Raw genomic sequence first — 21,624 nt, 5'->3', positions numbered from 1 at the left:
GTCTCAAAAACATGTACAAGAAAATAGAGGAACATTGTTCAGCAGGAGGTCCTCTATTTATTGCTTGACCACTATTTGTCCTATCTTCTGCAAAGTACACAGTGTAGATAAAAATGAGGTTACTGTCAGTTCTTGTGGTTTGATATAGATCAGAGTTGAGGTTCTTCTGAACATTGCTTTAGCCATGCAAGACAGAGAAGACCTAGGGTGAGGGCTCTATCCCTGAGAGTTATGTTTCTTAAAAAACTTAAGGCAAATCGGTTAAGTTTCTTACTCATGCATTAATCCCTGTCTTCCTTCATTGTGCTAATTTTCCAGGCAACCATTGCATATGTTATAATTATGAGAAAGTCTTGGATCAAAGCTCAGAGCACATTGTCCATCAGCATGTATATACCAAAGAGAATCCTTATAAATACAATGAGCCTGACAAAGGAATTCATAAATTCTCCAAGTATAATCATAATGCTAGGGATAGAACAAAAATCTGCAACAAGTACATATTTGGTAACCACCGAGACTCTTCTGTTGAATCATTACACATATACAGCCATAAATGTGGAAACCCTGAAGAAGAAGCTTGCAAAATTAATGACTGTGTAAACTGTTTAAATTTGTGTTTCATCATTAGCCAGAATCAAAGAGTGCACATGGAACAGAAAGAACACAAAAATACAGAGAATGATAAATCTTTTGACCCTAAGCATGAACTCATGCTAGAAAGAACGAATAATGCGAAGAAACCCCACCAAAGCCATAAATGTGGAAAATGCTTCAAGACAGACTCGAGCCTTAGTAGATCTCAGAGAGGTCATAATAAACAGAAATTCTGCAAATGTACCCAATGTAGTAAATCCTTTCTACATTTGTCACAAATCAAAGTACACTGCAAGGTCCATTGTGGAGAAAAAACCTACAGTACAGAGTGTCCTAAGTGCTTTTCTCATACATCAGAATTTAAAAGACATTGCAGATTGCATTCTGGAGAGAATACCTACGAATATAGTGAATGTGACAAATCTTCTATCAGTACCTCAGAACATAGAATGTACCCGAAAGTTCTTACTGGAGAGAAACCTTACCGATGTAGTGAATGTGACAAATCCTTTACCAAGAAAGACCATCTTAGAACTCATCAGAGAATTCATAGACAAAAGGATTCATATAAATGTAATGAATGTCACAAATCCTTTACCCAGAAAAGCAGTCTTAGAACACATCAGAGAATTCATATAGGAAAGAAGCCTTATAAATGTAGTGAATGTGACAAATCCTTTACCCAGAGAGGCCATCTTACTAATCATCAGAGAGTCCATACAGGAGAGAAACCTTACAAATGTAATGAATGTGACAAATCTTTTACCAAGAAAGACCATCTTAGAATTCATTACAGAATTCATACTGGAGAGAAACCGTATAAATGTAATGAATGTGAGAAGTCCTTTACTCAGAAGAGCAGTCTTAGAACTCATCAGAGACTTCATATGGGAGAGAAACCTTACAAATGTAGTGAATGTGATACATGCTTTACCCAGATAGGCCACCTTAGAATTCATCAGAGAATTCATACAGGAGTGAAACCTTACAAATGTAGTGAATGTGACAAATCCTTTACCACGAAAGACCACCTTAGAATTCATCAAAGACTTCATACAGGAGAGAAACCTTATAAATGTAGTGAATGTTACAAATCCTTTATCAGTTGCTCAAATCTTAGAAAACATCAGCGAATTCATATAGAAGAGAAACCTTACAAATATAGTCAATGCAAAAACTCATTTCTCACAGAAATCACCCTGAGAAAACATCAAAGAATTTATACAGGAGAGGAACGAGATAATGTAATATATGAGGAAAAGCCTTTTTTGTCTCTCAAGTCTACAGAAACATCTGAAAACTCACACAGGGGAGAAAAGTTTCCATAGCAAAATTGTGGCATAATCTTTATACTCTGACTCAGCAAAACCTGAAGGATGTACTGGTATATGGCAATTTCTTGGAGACTGTATTGATCCATATTGGATGAGAGCTGACTAAGACAGGAAATATACACCTCAAAATAACTTCAAGAAATTCCTGAAGCTGAGAGGATTCAGTATGCTTAACTCAAATGGAAAAACTCAGATCATACTGCTCAAATTCGATAAAATGATTCACCAAGATAGTATGCTCTTTAACGTGAAGAAATGCCTACAGGTGTACTGTGCTCCAGGTGTCCTGAATTTATATGCTGTATCCCATGCTGATTTGGAGCTTCATGATTACAACTGTCTTTGAGTCCCCTGTGCTTCAGTAAACATCACTTTCTCATATTCCTCTATCCCCAAAATAAAGCGGATTGGTTCAACAAGTTTGGCTTGGTTCTTTTTTTCAGTTCCTTGTTGGGGTGAGTAGATACCTATGTAGGTTCCATCTCCCCAGGAATAGGGTCTTATTAAATACAAGTAATTGTTCCTTGAAATTTGTGGTATGATGGAGAATAGATGGAGAAAGCATTTTAGTCACCAAACTAAGTAAGCCTGGGTCAGTGAAACACATCATCCAAACTGGGCTGTGTCCCTTCATGGCTCTGAATTACACATGATTCAACAAAATGCACCCTCAAAACAAGGCTCCCCATGGTCTAGTAATACACAAATTGTGGTGATCTGTTCTACTGTGCAATGCCTGTGCCTGTGTTACTTTCAGTACAGTTTGTGCTCCACTGTACCATATGCAAGCCGGCAAGGGCCTGGAGATTGAAAGAACACAAGAGACCTGGGTCATTTGAAAGGAGATCAGCCATATACCATTTATTTAAACTTAGGAAAAACCTTATATACCTATCTCCTGTACAAGGAATTTCCCCCAGGCAGGTGGGAAATTACCATGCCCAAGATAGAGTAAACAATTAGTTTACTCTAGGCACGGCAGAGGGAGCACAGGAATAAACAAGTTGTTTTAGCTGACTGGCCAGAAACTGTCCTCAAGATGAAACCTGGGAGCAGGGGTAGACCCATGGGCTCTACACTGCTGTACTTTAGAATTCCATTCTACAAGCCCTAAGGAATACATTGAATTTCAGTTCTTTTTGTTAAATCATTTAAAGAATGCTATTATAGACATCCTGGAAAATTCATCATGAAACATAATAAGGCTTTACAAAGGACTCATTTTCAACTTAATGTCATGGGTCAATCTTTCTGAACCTATCATGAAAAAGTATGTTCTCATGTTAGCTTAGAAATCCCCAAAAATGTGCTGGAAGATTCTTTTGAAGAGCTGAGAATGGCTGAAAAATATTTAGTCTAATCCGAAAGCATTATATAAGTAGGAAGATGCAGGCATTTCTGGCCTTGGACAAAACAGTATGTTACAGTGGGCAAAACCATCCTATTATGTAAAATTTTCACAGATTTTAATACGAGAAAGAAGTTATATTCAACTCATAAGAAAATATGGCTGGGGAATTCTCAGTATTGGAGTTTGTTGACATACGAGCTAATACAACCTTGAGTAAATTCAAGCTGTAGGTTTCAAGTAGTCATACTTTGTATTAGTTGCTGGTGTGCCAGGAACATTGAACTGTAACTCTAACATAACTTTAAAGTCATTTCTGACAACTCAATCTCAGCAATAGTGCTTCCCCTTTCCCCTCTGGGAACCAAGGACCTAACAATTGCCCACACACCTAACAACTGTTAGGAACTTTACATCATCTCCCTAAGTCCTTGTGAATGTTCTCCAAATAGAACTCAGTTATTGAATAGGGGCAAGATAACCCTTAGATGTTGACTCGGTTCCTGAGAAATGGGGTCAAAGTGACCTCTTACCTCATCTGATCTGGCAACCGCTCTCCAGCCAATTATTGATAGTAGCCCTTTTGAATAGGCCAATCATAACAGTCAAGGAACAACCCCCAGACACTCCCCTTTGCTTCTGTGGCTTTTCCTTTAAAAGTTGTCTGTACCAGCTATTTGGGGTCTTTCTGGCCTCTAGTGCTGAAAGACCCTGTCATGACAGAATTAATAAAAATCCTCATGCTTTTACATCAGCTGTGGTGTAAGAGGTGGTCTCTGGGGGTCAACTCCTCCTCGGTGTTTGGACTCTAGGGTCCAACAGAACCTGAGACAGGAGACAGTGGAAAGTTAGATCTCTGGCCTCCTCCCCCCCTAAAAAAATATGGTGATTCCAATTAGATGAATAGGCCTGGGATCCCAATTCAGGTATTCAATGAATGAGTTCCCTCTGCTTGAAGACCTTGAGATCATCCTAATTCAGCACAGACTTTTCACTGTTCTTGCAAATTTGAAAAACTGTGCAATGACTAGATATCTAACCTTTTACCCACCTCAATATTTTCATTTGGTGACCATTTATACACACTGTTCTTGTCAATGGTTGCAGAAGTTGTGGCAAATCTATATAGAGCAAATCCAGTTTAGTTTGAGAGCCAGATCTGTGGGGTCCATGGTAGTCAGAGGGCAATGACAGGGAGAAAGGGGTGAATTATGAGTGGTGCAGGGACAGTCAGCTTATCAGAGCAGTTATAGCAAATAAAACAGAGATTCTCTGGGTTGGAAAATTCACAAGCATTTGTGAAAGTGCCTAGTAAAAAACAGAATACAGGAACTTGATTAGAATTCTTAGGGGGGACTTCTGGGAGCTATTTTTTTTTATGAACCAAACAGGACTCAGGATCTTATAGGGATAGAACACCTTCCTTCATCTGCAGGATACCCTGAGGGACAACCTGGGGAAGTCATAAGTCAGCTGTGCCTTGGGAGGAAAAATAGCTCAGTAGAATTGCAGGGCTGGTAAATAGGCAGTTTAGACTGGAACAGGAGTGTAGTTAGTTTCTCTACTGCTTATTAGAAGGACATTCCCTCCCAAAGTTCTGTAGTGGATGCCCTAGCATTTCAGTAAACATAGATCATATAAATTGGGTCTTATTGGGATTGCATTCCTTTCACTTATGTTAGGGTATTTACAGAAGAATAATCTAGAAGAGTATAGTATGCCTTGTTTGCAAACATGGTTCTCAGGCTATCTTATCAGTTAACAAAACTCTGAAATTTAAACTCACCAATACTTTGTTCCTCCACTGTTGTATCACTTATCTATTTGAACAAGTGGCCTTTGTTTGTGGAGGTTAGGCATTCACTGAGAACTGATTAATGATTAGTTGCACAAGGAACCAGTGTAGATTTAAATGAACCTGAAAGTATTATTTACCAAGTCCCATAATAATGATAGAAAATATTAATATTTACCAACCAAATTTTGATTTCCCAATAATTTTCTATCTGTAAAGTATGTGACCTAGTATGTAAATACTGCATTCAGAAATATATCTACATTTACTAAATTCTTATTATGATAGCTTAAAATGGAAAAGCTGTGAGAGAATATCAAGGCACACTATAATTACAGTTACAACATGCACTATATAGATAAGTACAAAATGGGAAAGCATCTTTTAAATAATTCTAGTCACTAAACTATATTAAGAAATTTTTCTCTAATTTTCTCTTATCTCTTTGTCCAAGAAAAGCACTCTAACCATGAATGAGTAGCTAGATTCCCTTAGTGTTGTTTGGCTTAGGCTTTGTTTTGTTGAGTAAATATTTGTTGAGTCTATTGTCCTGACAGTTCTTAGAACTCACCATGTAGACACATAGCCTTAAGTGGAATTTACCTGCCTCTGTATCTTTCAGGAGTAATGGAAATACCTAGTCCATTCTCACTGTGCTATCTAAAGAGATTGGATGTTGAAGACTTGCAGAAGTCAGGTTTCTGGGAAGGAAAAACAGCTTTCTTACAGACTCTACTGCTTCCAATGAAATTGGGTTTCCAATGAAAACTATTCTGCAAGTTTGAGAGCTCCGTGTGAATGTGTTATGCTATGTTCTTCTGTATATGTGTTGCTTTTATTGGCTAATTAATAAAGCTATTTTGGCCAATGGCTTAGCAGAGTAAAGCCAGGCAGGAAATCTGAACAGATAGAGAGAGAGTAGGTGGAGTCAGGGAGATGCCATGTAGCTGCTGAAGGAGACAGACACTAGAACTTTATCTGGTAAGCCACTGCCTCATGGCAATACACAGAATAATGGAAATGGCTTAATTTTAAGAGGCAACTAGAAATACACATAAGCCATTGGCCAAACAGTGTTGTAATTAATATAACTTCTCTGTGATTATTTGGGTGTGGGCAGCTGGGAAACAAATGAGCAGTCTCCATTTACAAAATGGCACCCAATGTGGGGCAACTACATCCACATAAAATCTGAGAGAATTTGGGAAGGAATTCTAGGCACAAAAGAACAGAGTTAAGCACAGCTTCTTGGTAGCAGCATTTTCTCTGGTGAGCGTTGCTTGCTGGCAGCAACCAGTGGTGTGGCTCCTTTAAGAGAAAGCTCTAACTCAATATTAGCAGCAAAAACTGTATGGCTTTAAATGCTGGCTTCCTGGTTCATGCTGATTTCATGAATGGCTTTGACTCTTTGAGGAGATACTGCTATGGAGAACTTAAATGGATTCTGTGAGCAGCATGTTACAAATTGCTTCATGGAGATGTAGACCCACTCTGCCCCTGGAGCTGGGGCAGTGAGCATGGCTCACAGAAGTGGTGAACATGCCTCTGCCATATAGACTGGGTAGAGTTAGTCCTACACATGCCTACTTAGCATTAACAAAAAAATTTTCTGGTCAGAAAAAAAAATGATTACAGATACACAATAGGACAGATTCAGACATAAAGAACTCTACATGAAATACAATGTGTTTAAAAAATGTATGTAGATTTAAGAGAGAGAGGGAAAAGAGTATAGACAGTTATAAAAAGAAGTAGTTTTAAAAACTAAGTCTTTAAAGAAACAATAAAGTAATATAGAAGAGTACAGAGAGACAGAGTACACGAGTAAAAGATGGAAAACACAGAGTCTGGATTATGTATATTATTGTGTTTTCTTTTAATTGACTGTGAATAAGCTAACTACAAAAAGGCATTTCATTGGACAGGCTGCTAAGCTAAACCAACATAGGTATTTTAAAAGTATCTTGAACTTTAAAATTTGAGTCTAAGGATATGTTACTTTGGAAAAGAGGTTCTAATGTTTTCACAGAGGATGGGAACCTATAGATCCCTCCCAACCTAATACGGTTTTATGGAACAACCCCCCCAAAAGGTCTCCATGAACTCTAAAAATACTTTTTTTTGCTATCCTGGGGTTTTTTGCTTTTCCATATGAAGCTGAGTACCATTCTTTTGATGTCTTTGAAGAATTATGCTGGGATTTTGATGGGCATTGCATTGAATCTGTATCTAAAATAATGCTATCTATTGCCAATGGTCTAGAAAATAACCTATGGCTTAATTTGATACATGGAAGTTAAACAATCATTTTGCATCAAAAGAGACCCATCTATTCCCAGGTTGTTGAAAAGAAACTTGCATGGCATAGGAGTCACTCATAAGTATCATTCATAAGTAACAGCAGATAATATAAAATTCACTGCCAATGATATTTACAAGGCCTGGCCTGATATTCCTGTCAATGTTGTTTTCCTATCACATTATTGATGCTTTGAATGTACTTATTGTAATTCCACTTCCAACCACTATCCTTTTTTTCTGGTAAACAACTGTGCTAGGGATGGGCCTTAAAAAAAAATACTTATTCTCTCCTTCCTGTGGTTTATAAAGGCTTATATGGAATAGGGCATCTTACAATCATTTTACTCAGTAAATTCTTGCAACCGATCAATAGGATTAGGATAGGTCTCCCTAAAACGTGTGATAATTCTTTCCATCTATTAGATCCTGTAACTGTTGAAGCCACTTTTGCTCTTTTATTGCCTGTTCCAGGAACGGTTACTGAAATACAAAGAGAAATATCTCAAATGGCCTGTTTGATTAGTAAAACCACTAACACCACAGCAAAACTATTAGCACAGATCAAGCAAGAGATAGGAGAACTGAAGATCACAGTTTTACAAAATAGAGCTACTACAGATTATTTGTTGCTCAAGCATAATCTTGATTGTCAAAAATTTCCTGATATGCATTGATTTAATGTGTCATATTTTTCTCATACTATTGATGTTCAAATTAATGCTTTCTACAAGGAGATAGATAAAATCTCTCAGGTGACCTTTAAATGATCCGCATGCCTATGAACATTTTCCCTTTTCCTTGGTCCTTTCTTAGATAGTTTTATAATTCTCTTATGCTTGCCTTATACACACAGATGAGCACTAAAGAAGCCCATAAAGTTAAAGACACAGCTTACATCTTCAAAAAAAAATGAGGTGCAGCTGGGCAGTTGTGGTACAGCGGCAGCTGGATCCCTGTGAGTTTGAGGCCAGCCTGGTCTACTAGAGCTAGTTCCAGGACAAGCTTGACAGCTACAGTGAAACCCTATCTTGAAAACCCAAAATAAATAAATAATAATAAAAACAAAACAAAATGAAGTGCAAAGTTGCTTTTACTGAAATGCTAGAAATGAAGCAATGATGTCATTTTACAACCTGGTTGTCCTTTGCTGTCTGATTGGGCAGGTTCTGCCTTATCTTTCAGAATTTATGGTCTTACTTATCCAAGACCTTTCCCTCTAACTTTTTAGCACTGCTTTTAGACCATAAATTGCACTCTTCTAAGTGAGGTCATTTGTGCTTCTCAAGAGTATAAGTGACTCCTATATTGTCTTAGGGCCAGGCCAATCCTAACACCCATAGGCATTACCTCAGTCAAACTCCCTAAACCCTAAGTCTTGGGCACTATCTCTCAGTTACCAGTACCCATTCTTATGAACGAAGTCAGATGTACTTTGTAAGAAATCTCAATGTAAATATGTCTTAAATTTTTGGCACTTAGTACTAAATTAATCAATATCTGAATACATTTTTAATAATTGTGCTATTCTTAAATATGACTAAAGGAAAATGGTCTGAGCAGAGTCTAGAAGTCCTGGTTCACCACGAGTTACAATAAAATGGACTGTGCCTAGTTTCATTCTTGTCTGTTCATAGATCATTTTCCCCTGTAAAACCTTCAGGGAAATCAACACAATCTGAGATGGAATATTAATGCTGATATGTTACATAGTAAATTTTAATGATTATAGTCATACCCGTGGATCTTGAAAAAATACATGTAGTGACTGATCACAGATTACAACTTCAGTGAATCCTTAGATGATTAATAACAAGAATTTTAAGATAAGCAGTCACAGGATCTAAATGCCACTCTGTAGTAGGAGCTGTGGGCTGTGTTCTTGCCGCCCCAGCTCCTAGTCACATGGCTACCTTATGCCCCGAAATAACAACACACAAATGGTATTCATTTAAACACTGCCTGGCCCATTAGCTTTAGCCCTTACTGGCTAATTCTGATATCCCGTTCAACCCATCTCTAATAAACTGTGTAGCACCGGTCTTACCGGGAAAGATTCAGCATGTCTGACCTGGCGGCTTGCTTCATCGTGTCTGCCCAGGAGAGGGGAGCATGGCCTCTGAGCTCACTTCCTCTTTCTCCCAGCATTCTGTTCTGTTTACTCCTCCCACCTGTTTTAACCTATGAGGGCCAAGCAGCTTTATTTTTTAACCAATGACCTTCCTCCATCACCACTCAAGTAAGTTAGTGGTAGAACAAGTTGAAAAGCAAGGATTAACTGAAATGTTAAAAATTTTGCTTTTGTTTGAAACATAAACACATAAAATTAATGTTGTTAGATTATGTTTAAGACAGACCCAAAAAGAGGAACATGGGATGTACTCATATTTGGTTTCTAGCCATAAATAAAGGACATTGAGCCTATAATTCGGGTTCTTAGAGAAGCTAAATAAGAAGGAGAACCCAAAGAAAAACATATAGGCATCCTCCTGAATATTAACCTTCATCAGGCGATGAAAGGAGACAAGACAGAGACCCAAATTGGAGCACCGGACTGAAATCTCAAGGTCCAAATCAGGAGCAGAAGGAGAGAGAGCACGGGCAAGGGACTCAGGATTGCGAGGGGTGCACCCACACACTGAGACAATGGGGATGTTCTATCAGGAACTCACCAAGGCCAGCTGGCCTGGGTCTGAAAAAGCCTGGGTTAAAACTGGTCTCGTTGAACACAGCGGTCAATGAGGACTACTGAGACCTCAAGAACAATGGCAATAGGTTTTTGATCCTACTGCACCTATTGGTTTTGTGGGAGCCTAGGCAGTTTGGATGCTCACCTTACTAGACCTGGATGGAGGTGGGTGGTCCTCGGACTTCCCACAGGGCAGGGAACCCTGATTGCTCTTTGGGCTGACAAGGGAGGGGGACTTGGTTGGGGGAGGGGGAGGGAAAGGGGAGGCGGCTGGGGGGAAGAGACAGAAATCTTTAATAAATAAATAAAAAGAAAAAAATTTTAAAAAAAATATTCTGAGGTATGTCTTGGCATGTATGTGTATGTCTGCCTGTATGACAGTGCATGTTCATCTATTTATGTCGTGTGTGTATGTGTGTGCACATGTGTGTCTGTGTATGTTCGTTTCTTTTGAAAGAATCAAAATTATAGAAATATGACAATAATTTTGTCATTTTTCTTTCATTAACTTTTCTCTTCTTGGCACACCTAAGAAATTTGCATTTTGAGGGAGATATTAAAGAATATAAGATGAAATCAGATTTTCTGAGTAACTAGGGGCACACTGCACTATACAATGCTTCCTCTCTTTTAGATCAACTCCTTTCTGAAGATGACCCATTTTGCTAATCCTGTTGGAGAAGCAGAGATTATGACCAGAAAGAAATGCTACAGGCAAATCATGACATATTCCAGATTTGGAATTTCCCACTTAGTTTTGGGCTTAAGGTAAAAATAAAAAAAGTTTAGCAATGTTTTCCACATGGTCAACAGCTCTACTTATATAAATGATATGATATAATAGACATGTGTCACAGGAAATGGACAGGTAAGTTTGATCTAATGATACTGACTTACAACTGCAATCACTGTCAAGTGGGTTCATTTGAGCTTCCTACTCACTGAACTAAAACATATTGTCAAATAATAATGAATTTTTATTCTCCTAGAACTGGCATAGTAGAAATCCCAGTTGTAAAATGTATTTGAGGGTCACATGAATGAAACATTTCATTTGCAGGTCTTCAGAAAATGAGTTCTTTTTTTTTTAACTTCCTCTTTTTAATAGGGCATTTTTATTTATTATTTGGCCTCAAAATGCCAGTCATGCACTTAGGTGAGAGTAAATTCCATGACATACTAAACAAATAATTCAAAGAATGGTTATGAGAATAAACTAGAATAATCAAAGAATGCCCCAATCACTTCCTGAGGTAATTCAGTAAAGTACCAACCATTTGCATATCATAAGCAATGTATTTAGGATGTGTAAAAACTCATCAAAATATATTGCATAAAACTCAATAAAAGGTACCAAAAATAAGGTCAAGTCATTAAAAAAGAAATTGAAGATTTCAAAAGATGAAAATATCTCATGATCATGGATTAGTTAGAATAATATAAGGAACTCGACCATCCCAACAATAACAAACCAAGATTCAAATCCTAACATAATTATCCATGGATATTTTTTTGCTACTTTTTTTTTTTTTTTAAAGACAGGGTTCTTCTTTGCCATAGTAATCCTGAACCTCACTTTGTAGACCAGGCTGACCTTGAACTCAGAAATCTGACTGCCTCTTCTTCTAGAGTGCTGGGAATTACTTGCATGCACTTTCTGAAGGAATTCAGTGAAGGCATGCACCATCATTACCAGACATCATCTCATATCTTAAAAAAAAAAAAAAAATTCAGCTTCATATGAAAAAACACACACACACACACACAAACTAACCTAGAGTCAAAACTAACCTGAATAATAAAAGAACTGTGGAATATTTCACTACAAAGCTATAGTAATAAAAACAGCACAGTATTGGGAAAACAGATACATCAATCAATGACATAGTTATTGGGCTAAATAATAGCTAAAAAATGACATATTGTTGGGCTGCCTGTTCCTGGGTTTTAGCCTCAAGTCAGATAGTCTTGTTAATATGGCATACAGGGGTACAAAGTGAAGTGGGTTGGAGGCTGCAGAGGATAGACTGAACATGTGCTACAAACTTCTATAAGTGAAACACTTTCTCCAAATTCTGTTGTGTCATAAAATGGCACTGAAATCATGAATTCAATGTCTGGGAAACATTTATTTCTCTTCAAAATGTATACAATTACAGAAAACAGAAAAATACATATATGACATGTGAACACTGAGAAATGGCTAGCAAGTTCTTATTAAAACAGGAGAACACAATCAGCAAGAGCTTTTTCTTCATTAAAGACTGTAAGCAATTTGTTTCAACAGTAATTGGCCATTTATGCAAAATGAACAAAGTAATGCTAAAATGATAAGAAAATTTGAGAAAGCTACAGGATTTCAAAAACCTTCAGAAGGTTAAACCAAAATTCAAAATCTATTAAAATTACTGTAAAGGAAACCACTGAGAAATGCTGTGAAGAGACAATAGGAATAGTCAATGGGAAAACAATATATACAAAGTTTGTTACTGTATAGAAGGAATAATCAATTTTTATCAAAGTCCTTTTGAGAGTACTTTAGGAAATGAGAAAATTGACAAAAAGAAATAGAATCTAAAGAAACTACAGAAACATCAAAATTAAGAAATTAGGAAACAAAGTTAGATACAGGAGTTATACATTATCCTGAAATAAAACTAATGATTCTTTCTTTACATACATACATAGGACAAATGAACAGTAAAATTATTATTTAAAATTTGTAAATTGTATTTCCTTGAGTAGTACCTTTCACACAAACTCTCAGTAACATAAAATAGGATAATCTTGACGTCGTTTAGGTTACACTATTCGATTCATTGCCAGAGAAACAATATGGCAAACAATATTGCACATCCCATTTGCATATTTTTTGTTTTAAAAACATTTATCATTTATATTAGCTTTTATATATCACTACTTTGCAGCATGTATGTATATGTTTTGTGATTGATGCCTGCTGAGGTCAGAAGGCATCTGGTCAGAAGATCAGAAGGCTTTAGGAAAGGACTTAATGTCTTTGATCCATTTGGACTTGAATTATGCATGGTGATAAATATGGGTCTATTTTCATTCTTCTACATGTTGATATCCAGTTTTGCCAGCACCACTTGTTAAATATGCTTTCTTTTTCCCATTTGTTATATTTTGCTTCTTTATCAAAGATCAGGTGTTTGAAGATGTATGGATTGATATCTGGGTCTTCTATTTGGTTCCATCGGTCCTCCTGTCTGTTCTTATGCCAATACCAAGCTGTTTTCAGTACTATAGCTCTAAATGTATTAGAGTTTGAAGTCAGGGATTGTGATGCCTCCAGAAGTTCTTTTATTGCATAGGATTGTTTTGGCTATCCTGGGTTTTTTGCTTTTCCAAATGAAGTTGAGTACTGTTTTTTNTTTTTTTTTTTTTTTTTTTTTTTTTATGGTCTCTGAAGAATTTTGCTGGGCACTGTGTTGAATCTGTAGATTGCTTTTGGTAAGATTGCCATTTTTACTATGTTAATTCTGCCTACCCAAGAACATGGAAGATCTTTCCACTTTCTGGTGTCTTCTTCAATTTCTACCTTCAAAGATTTAAAGTTCTAAGACTAAATATAAAACTGTAAGTCAGCCCCAATAAAATGTTTTCCTTTAAAACAACTGTCATGGGGCCAGATGGTTTTATTGCAAAACCCTACCAGAACATCAAAGAGGAGATAATACCTATACTCCTCAAGTGTTCCAAAGACTAGAAATAGAAGGAACATTGCCTAAGTCTTTTTAGATGTTACAGTTACCCTGATACCAAAACCAAACAAAGACTCAACCAAGAAAGAGAATTACAGACCAATCTCACTTATGAACACAGATGCAAAAATACTCAATAATACTGGCAAACCAAATCCAAGAACACATCAAAAAAAAATATTCCACCATGATCAAGTTGGGTTCATCCCAGAGATGCAGGGATGGTTCCACATATAAAAAAATCTATCGATGGAATCTAGCATATAAATAAACTGAAAGAAAAAATATAATAATCTCATTATATGTTGAAAAAGCATTTGACAAAATTCATGATAAGGGTCTTGGAGAGATCAGGGATACAAAGAACTTATCTCAACATAATAAAAGTAATATACAGCAACCCAACAACCCACATCAAATTAAACAGAGAGAAACTCAAAGCAATTCCATTAAAATCAGGAACAAGACAAGGCTGTCCACTTTCTCCATATCTCTTCAACATAGGTCTCAAAATTCTGACTATAGCAATAAGACAACAAAAGGAGATCAAGGAGATTCAAACTGGAAAGGAAGAATCAAACCTTGCTATTTGCAGATGATGTGATAGTATACATAAGTGACCCTAAGAACTCTACTAGGGAACTCCTACAGCTGATAAATACCTTCAGTAATGTGGCAAGACACAAGATCAAGTCCAAAAAAAATCAGTAGTCCTCCTATAAACAAATGATAAAGAAGCAGAGAAAGAAATCAGAGAAACATCACCTTTTAGAATAGCCACAAATAACATAAAATGTAACACTAACCAAAGAAGTGAAAGCCTTGTTTGACAGGAACATTAAGTCTTTGAAAAAAAATTGAAGATACCAGAAAATTGAAAGACATCCCATGTTCTTGAAATCAACATAATAAAAATGGCAATCCTACCAAAAGCAATCTATAGATTCAATGCAATCCCCATCAAAATATCAACACAGTTCTTCACAGACCTTCAAAGAACAATAATCAACTCCATATGGAAAAATGAAAAACCCAGGATAGCCAAAACAATCCTGTACAATAAAGGAACTTCTGGAGGCATCACCATCCCTGATATCAAGTTTTAATATACAGCTACAATAATGAAAAGTTTCCTACTACAAATTGGTGCTCCAACGTGTGCTAGCTAAATCTACATAAAACCTGAAAGGGCTTGAAAAGGAATTTTGTCAATAAACAACAACAAAGTTAAAAAAAAAAAAGAGTTTAAAAAAAAAGAGTTTAACACAGCTTCTTGCTGTTTCCTGGCAGTGTGCCACAGATCCTTTGAGAGAGGTCTTCTTAATTCAGTGATAGCAAAAAGAAAGAAAAAAAAAAAGACAGAAAAAAGTGTGATTTTTGAAACAGCGGCTTCCTGGGCTGATCAGACCAGTATCAACTCTGACTCTTTTGAGACATCTGGCTGCAGAGCATTTAAATGGGGCATACAGTGCTACAACTTGCTTAATGGCAACATAGACCAGCTGTGTGCCTTAAAATGAAGCAATGTACATGGCTTTCAAAGGCAGTCAACAGCCCAGCCATGCTGAACTGGGTAGAGCAAGCAGGCAGGGCCATGTTGGCACTAGCCACAACCACTTAGCATTAAGAAGGCATGCTTCTGGTCAGAAAATGATTACAGATGCACAATAAAGTCAGATACAGATAAAAAAGACCTCTAAATGTGTCATAGTGCTGGATAAATGTACATAGGCTTGGGAAAGAGAAGAAAAAGAGTATAGAGAATTATAAAGAGAAGTAAATCATTTTTTAAAAAAGAAATCAAATTCTTTTTTTTTTCTCTTTTTATATATTTATTTATTTATTATGTATACAATATTCTGTCTGTGTATATGTCTGCAGGGCAGAAGGCGGCACCGGACCTCATTACAGATGGTTGTGAGCCACCATGTGGTTGCTGGGAATTGAACTCAGGACCTTTGGAAGAGCAAATACCAAAAAGACCAATGATAGCTTATGCTGGAGAGAATGTGGAGTAAAGGGAACATTCCTCTATTGCTGGTGGGAATGAAAACTTGTACAACCACTCTGGAAATCAATATGGGAGTTTCACAGAAATTTGCATATCAACCTACCTCAGGACCCAGCAATACCATTCTTGGGCATATACCTAAAAGATGCTCAATCATACTAAAGGACATCTTTTCAAATATGTTCATAGCGGCATTATTTGTAATAATCAGAACCTGGAAACAATGTAGATGCCCCTCAACCAAAGAATGGAAAAAAGTGCGGCACATTTACACATTAGAGTACTACTCAGTGGTAAAAAATACTGACATCTTAAAATTTGCATGCAAATGGATGGGGAAAAAAAAAGTCCCGAGTGAGGTAACTCAGACCTAGAAAGATGAACATGGTATGTACGCACTCATGAGTGAATACTAGCTGTAAAGCAAAGAATAGTGAGTCTACAATTAATCATCCTAGAGAAGCTGTAACAAGGTGAACCCTAAAAAAAATCATACATAGAACTACCCGGAAAGGGAAAATAGATGAGATAACTGATAAAATTGGGAGCATGGGGGTGGAGAAGGCAGGGTGGAGGGGAGAAGAACTTGAGGGAATGTGATAGTCAAGACGGAGGAGGGACAGAGATGAGAGCAAGGAAAGAGTTATTTTGATTGAGGGATCCATTATGGGACTAGCAAGAAACCTGTCACTAGAGAAAATTCCCAGGAATCCACAAGGATGACCCCAGCTAAGACCCTAAACATCAGAGAAGAGGGTACCCAAACTGGCCTTGCCCTGTCATCAGATTGATGAATATCTTAAATGTTACCATAGAAGCTTCATTTAGCAACTGATGGAAACAGAAGCAGAGACCCACAGTGGAGTATTGGGCTGAGCTCCTAACGTCCCACTCAATGGGAAGAGTGAGAATTTAAGCAAAGAGGTCAAGACCATGATGGGGACACCCACTGAAATAGGTTAACTGAGCTAATGGGAGCTCACCTACTCCAACTGAACAAGAAAGGAACCAGTATAGGTCCAAACTAGTTCTTCTGAATATGAATAACAGTTGTATGGCTGGGGCAGATTGCGGGATTGGGTGCCACTGCCAAGATTTATCCCTACTGCTTGTATTGGCTTTCTCTTTGGATAGATACTTTGCTCAGCCTAGATATAGTAGGAAAAGTCTTGAACCTTCCCCCATAACAATGAGCCTTACCCTCTCTGAGGAATAGATTGGGTTGGGAGAGATAAGTAGAGGAATGGGAGGAGAGGAAGGAGAGGAAACTGGGATTGGTATGTAAAATGAAAAGATAGTTTGTTTTCTCTAAAAAAATAAATCAAATAAAAAATAAAAATAAAAGAATTTTCATGGTTATGGTGTCTCTTCAGAGCCATAAAACCCAAACTAAGATAATTAAACTTGAATGGTTCCTCTCATGAATGAATTCTGTTTTCTAATGAATGAGCAAATAGTAAAGGATTTCTCACTTATTACATTCATAAGGTTTCTCTTTAGTATATATTCTTTGATGTGTTAATGTTTTCCCATAAGTTTAACAGTTGTATCTGAGTGTAGTGTCATGGATCAGCATTAAACACTGTTGCTCAGGCTGTGGCTTGGTGGGATTTTTGGCTCTACTGTCATTGGCTCTGCCATAGCTACCATGCATAGTTTTTAATTATATCTCTATTTTTCTATTTACCAACAAAGACTTGGTAGTCAGATGTTAGGGTGAAAACCTGCTAATTCAGAAAGCCCAAGAAGCAACCAATTAACTTCCTTTTTGGCCAGAGGCCCAAAAAGAGAATGTCTCTTCAACCATCTCTATTCAGAAGATTGTAAGCCCCAAGTCACTCCCTACTCTTTCCTGTGCGTCTATCCGTCTCCCACGCCACTTCATACTCTCTATAGCTAATTCTTGCCAATTAGTTCTGGGTTCTTGCCCCTGATCCAAGGTTGGTATTAACACTTGTGTTTCAAGGTGTGACCAAATATTCCAGAGCATATTCTAAGAGTTGTACCAACCAAAAAGGATTTCTCACACTTGCCACGATTCTAAAGTTTCTGTAATGTATGTAGTCTCTGATGAGTTCTAAGGCTGGCTTTGGTGGTAAAGGACTTGTCACATTCACCGCATTTGTAAGGTTTCTCTCCTGTGTGTGTTCTCTGATGAATTTTAAGAGATGAGTCCCAGGTAAAGGACTTGTCACATTCACTACACTTGTAAGGTTTCTCTCCTGTGTGTGTTCTCTGATGACCTCTAAGACTGTCTTTTGTGTTAAAATATTTGTCACATTCACTACATTTGTAAGGTTTCTCTCCAGTGTGGATTCTCTGATGAGTTTTAAGATTGCCTCTCCCAGCAAAAGATTTTTCACATCTGCTACATTTATAAGGCTTCTCTCCCGTATGTCTTCTCTGATGAACGCTAAATGCCACTTTTTTGGCAAAGGATTTGTCACATTCATTACATTTGTAAGGCTTCTCTCCTGTGTGTGTTCTCTGATGATTTTTAAACGTCCCTTTCGCAGTAAAGGATCTGCCACATTCATTACATTTTTACGGTTTCTCTCCTGTGTGTATTCTCTGATGGTTTCTAAATGCCCCTTTCTCTGTAAAGGATTTGTCACACTCACTACATTTGTAAGGTTTCTCTCCTGTATGTATTCTCTGGTGAACTCTAAGAGTTGAGCTACTTTTAAAGCTTTTGTCACATTCATTACACCGGAAAGGTTTCACATCTGTGTGTCTTTTTGAATGCGATCTAAGATTTGAGGCACTTGTAAAGCTTTTGTCACACTCACTACAGTTGTAAGGCTTCTCTCCCGTGTGGATTCTCTGGTGAATTCTAAGGTGATCTTTTGTGGTAAAGCATTTGTCACATTCACTACATTTGTAAGGTTTCTCTCCTGTATGAGTTCTCTGGTGAGACATAAGATGAACTTTCTGGAAAAAGGATTTGTCACATTCACCACATTTGTAAGGTTTCACTCCCGTGTGGATTCTCTGATGATTTCTAAGACGGTCTTTTGTGGTAAAGCATTTGTCACACTCACTACATCTGTAAGTCTCTCCTGTATGAATTCTCTGATGTATTCTAAGATAGGAGGCACTCAGAAAGGATTTGTCACATTCACCACATTTGTAAGGTTTCTCTTTAATGTGGATCTTGTAATGTCTTTCAAAGTCTGATGTGTGACAAAAGCACTTACCACATTTTGAACATTTGTGGAGTTTTTCTCTACAGTGGATTTTGTAATGTACTTTGAGTTGTAAAAAATGCAGGAAGGATTTACTGCATCTTGTACATTTATAGGTTTTTTCTCCAGTATGTGCTCTCTGATGCCAAATGAGAGATGAGTGAGTCTTGAATAATTTTCCACATTTCCAGCATTGGTGTGATTTCCTTCCACTATTGGTTTGTTTTAGCTTAAGTTTATGTTTAGAATCAAAATATTTATCATACTTGGTATTTTTGTGCTTTTTCTTTCCTATGTGAGTTCTTTGATTTTGGCTAATGATGTAACACAGATTGAAACAGTTTACAGAGTCTTTATATTTGCAAGGTTCTTCTCCAGCATTTCCATTTTTGTGTCTGTTGAGGTTTAAGGTTTCACCAGAGGCATTTCTGTGGTTACTAAATCTGTACTTGCAAAGCTCATTACATTTATACGACATCTCTTGCATATTTTCATGATCATGAATAAAATGCTTTGTGCCTTGATGTAAGACCTTCTCACATTTACCACATATGTGATGGTTCTCTGAAAAATTAGTACAATTGTGAATAATAGCAATTAATGCATGAGTAACAGATTCACCAACTGATGTTTTCTTAGGTTTTCTATGACATATGAACTAGTAACTTTCAGGGACAGAGCTTTTAACAGAGGACTTTTCTACTTCATAATCATTAAATGGATGCTCATAAGAATCCCCAATCTGGGCCGGGCGGTGGTGGTGCATGCCTTTAATCCCAGCACTTGGAAGGCAGAGGCAGGCGGATCTCTGTGAGTTCGAGACCAGCCTGGTCTACAGAGCTAGTTCCAGGACAGGCTCCAAAGCCACAGAGAAACCCTGTCTCGAAAAACCAAAAAGAAAAAAGAAAAAGAAAAAAAAAAAAAGAATCCCCAATCTGATTTATATCAAATCACAAGGGCCAATAATGGCCAACTCATTCCTTTTATTCTTCTTTCAATATTTTTCATTTATTTGACATCCTGACTGTAGTGTCAATTCCCTCCTCTCTTTCTGATACCTTTCCCTGCCTGCCGTCTATCCCCCCATCAAGGCATTCTCTGTTTCTGTTCTCAAAGAGGCAGGCCTTCCATGGGTATCAACAAAGCACCGACATATTAAGTTTGGGTAGGACTTAGCTCCCCCCTTTGTATTAAGGCTGGACAACACAGCCCATTTTGAGAAATAGCTTCCCAATAGTAAGCCAAAGCATTAGATAAATGCCCTGATCCAACTGATAAGAGTCCCAAAAGCACATCAAACTAAACAACTGTCATACACATGTAGAGGATCTACATCAGTCCCATGCATAGCCTTCTCATTCTTATCTAAACACGGTACCTTGTAGTTCGTAAGACAAACAGGTGTTTGACCAGTAAAGAATTTGAGAAATAAGCTCTGTGAAGGATCATATGAAGAATGTCTCACTATTTCTTATGTTTTTGAGACAGAGTCACACAGTACAACTTACGTCAGCTAATTCCAGGTTAGCAAGGAACTCACCAGGTCCTCCCACTTCAGCCTCCAAAGTGCAAATATTAAAAATAATACTGCACCAAACTAAACATAGCAACCACATCTCAAAAATAAACAAAAACAGCATTCGCACAAACAGCAGTTTTTTCTAAAACCTTTTTCATTGTTTTTTAAAAATATTTATTTATTTATTATGTATACAATATTCTGTCTGTGTGTATGCCTGCAGGCCAGAAGAGGGCACCAGACCCCATTACAGATGGTTGTGAGCCACCATGTGGTTGCCGGGAATTGAACTCAGGACCTTTGGAAGAGCAGGCAATGCTCTTAAGCTCTGAGCCATCTCTCCAGCCCCCTTTTGCATTGTTTATAATCAGAAATAGGAAGAGTTTAATGCAGTCGCAAAATAAAAACATTCTAATTGTTATGAGTTCTGCAATATATTACCTTGCTATGAACAGTCAATATTTTTGAACTTTGAAATTTTCTTTCTATATTACATAGAGGGCTAAAAAGACCACAGAGAATATAGGATTGGTTACTCTTCTAGAAAACACAGAATAATGTAAATAAAGCAATATTAAAAAGTTATGTTAGTAACCAGAATTTTCCTCATTTCTGGGGTTATCTAGGTTCAAAGAGTTACATATATACAAATTAGGTAAATGAAAAGGATGAATCAGGAATTCTACAATAATAGAATTCTTACCCACAAAGAGTAGATTGTTGTAATTCTCTAACATCACATCCATGTACAATGCCTTCTGAGCACAGTCTAGACATTCCCATTCTTTCTGAGAGAGGTCCACAGCCACATCTCTGAATGATAACAGACCCTGCAATGGAGAATTATCTATTTACCATGCACTGCTCCACAAATGATATCCTGAGTAAAAGAAACCTAAAGAATTAGAGACAGAGACATGTCTGTGATATAGATGAGGCATGGCAAATTTTAAAGGTCAAAATTTTTCTGGAAGTGTTGTGTCGCTATTCTTTCAGAGACAATATATAGAAGGACTTCACTTACTACATTGCAAACATCCATTAGGACTCTCTCCTCCATGAATTTTCTGATGTATTTTAAGACCTGAGTAGCAAAAAAAAAAAAAAAAAAAAAAAAAAAAAA

General features: G+C 37.2%; 2 protein-coding genes across 17 annotated transcripts in view; one reads left to right on the top strand and one right to left on the bottom strand.

Moving 5' to 3' along the window:
• The window catches only part of LOC126494185 (zinc finger protein 420-like), a 74,429-nt gene extending 71,651 nt beyond the window's left edge, over positions 1–2,778 (top strand). For 6 of the 16 annotated variants that reach the window (XM_050131440.1, XM_050131439.1, XM_050131437.1 and 3 more), the window contains one exon: positions 319–2,774. In XM_050131440.1, the coding sequence (XP_049987397.1) occupies positions 319–1,925 (1,607 nt within the window). In that variant the 3' untranslated portion in view covers positions 1,926–2,774. Of the gene's footprint in view, positions 1–318 lie in introns of all 16 variants that reach the window. The other 10 variants (XM_050131441.1, XM_050131443.1, XM_050131438.1 and 7 more) reach the window with 5 other exon arrangements.
• A 9,392-nt stretch (positions 2,779–12,170) lies between these two features.
• LOC126494182 (gastrula zinc finger protein XlCGF26.1-like) overlaps positions 12,171–21,624 on the bottom strand; it is a 33,064-nt gene continuing 23,610 nt past the window's right edge. The window contains 3 exon segments of the mRNA XM_050131431.1: positions 12,171–19,546; positions 21,205–21,331; positions 21,526–21,585. Coding sequence (XP_049987388.1) covers positions 17,838–19,546; positions 21,205–21,331; positions 21,526–21,561 — 1,872 coding nt within the window. The 5' untranslated portion in view covers positions 21,562–21,585 and the 3' untranslated portion in view covers positions 12,171–17,837.

The sequence above is a fragment of the Alexandromys fortis genome, unplaced genomic scaffold, assembly GCF_014885135.2.
Source record: "Alexandromys fortis isolate MF-2015 unplaced genomic scaffold, M_Fortis_MF-2015_v1.1 scaffold_351, whole genome shotgun sequence".
Lineage (NCBI taxonomy): Eukaryota > Metazoa > Chordata > Mammalia > Rodentia > Cricetidae > Alexandromys > Alexandromys fortis.
This window is presented reverse-complemented; position numbering and strand designations above follow the sequence as displayed.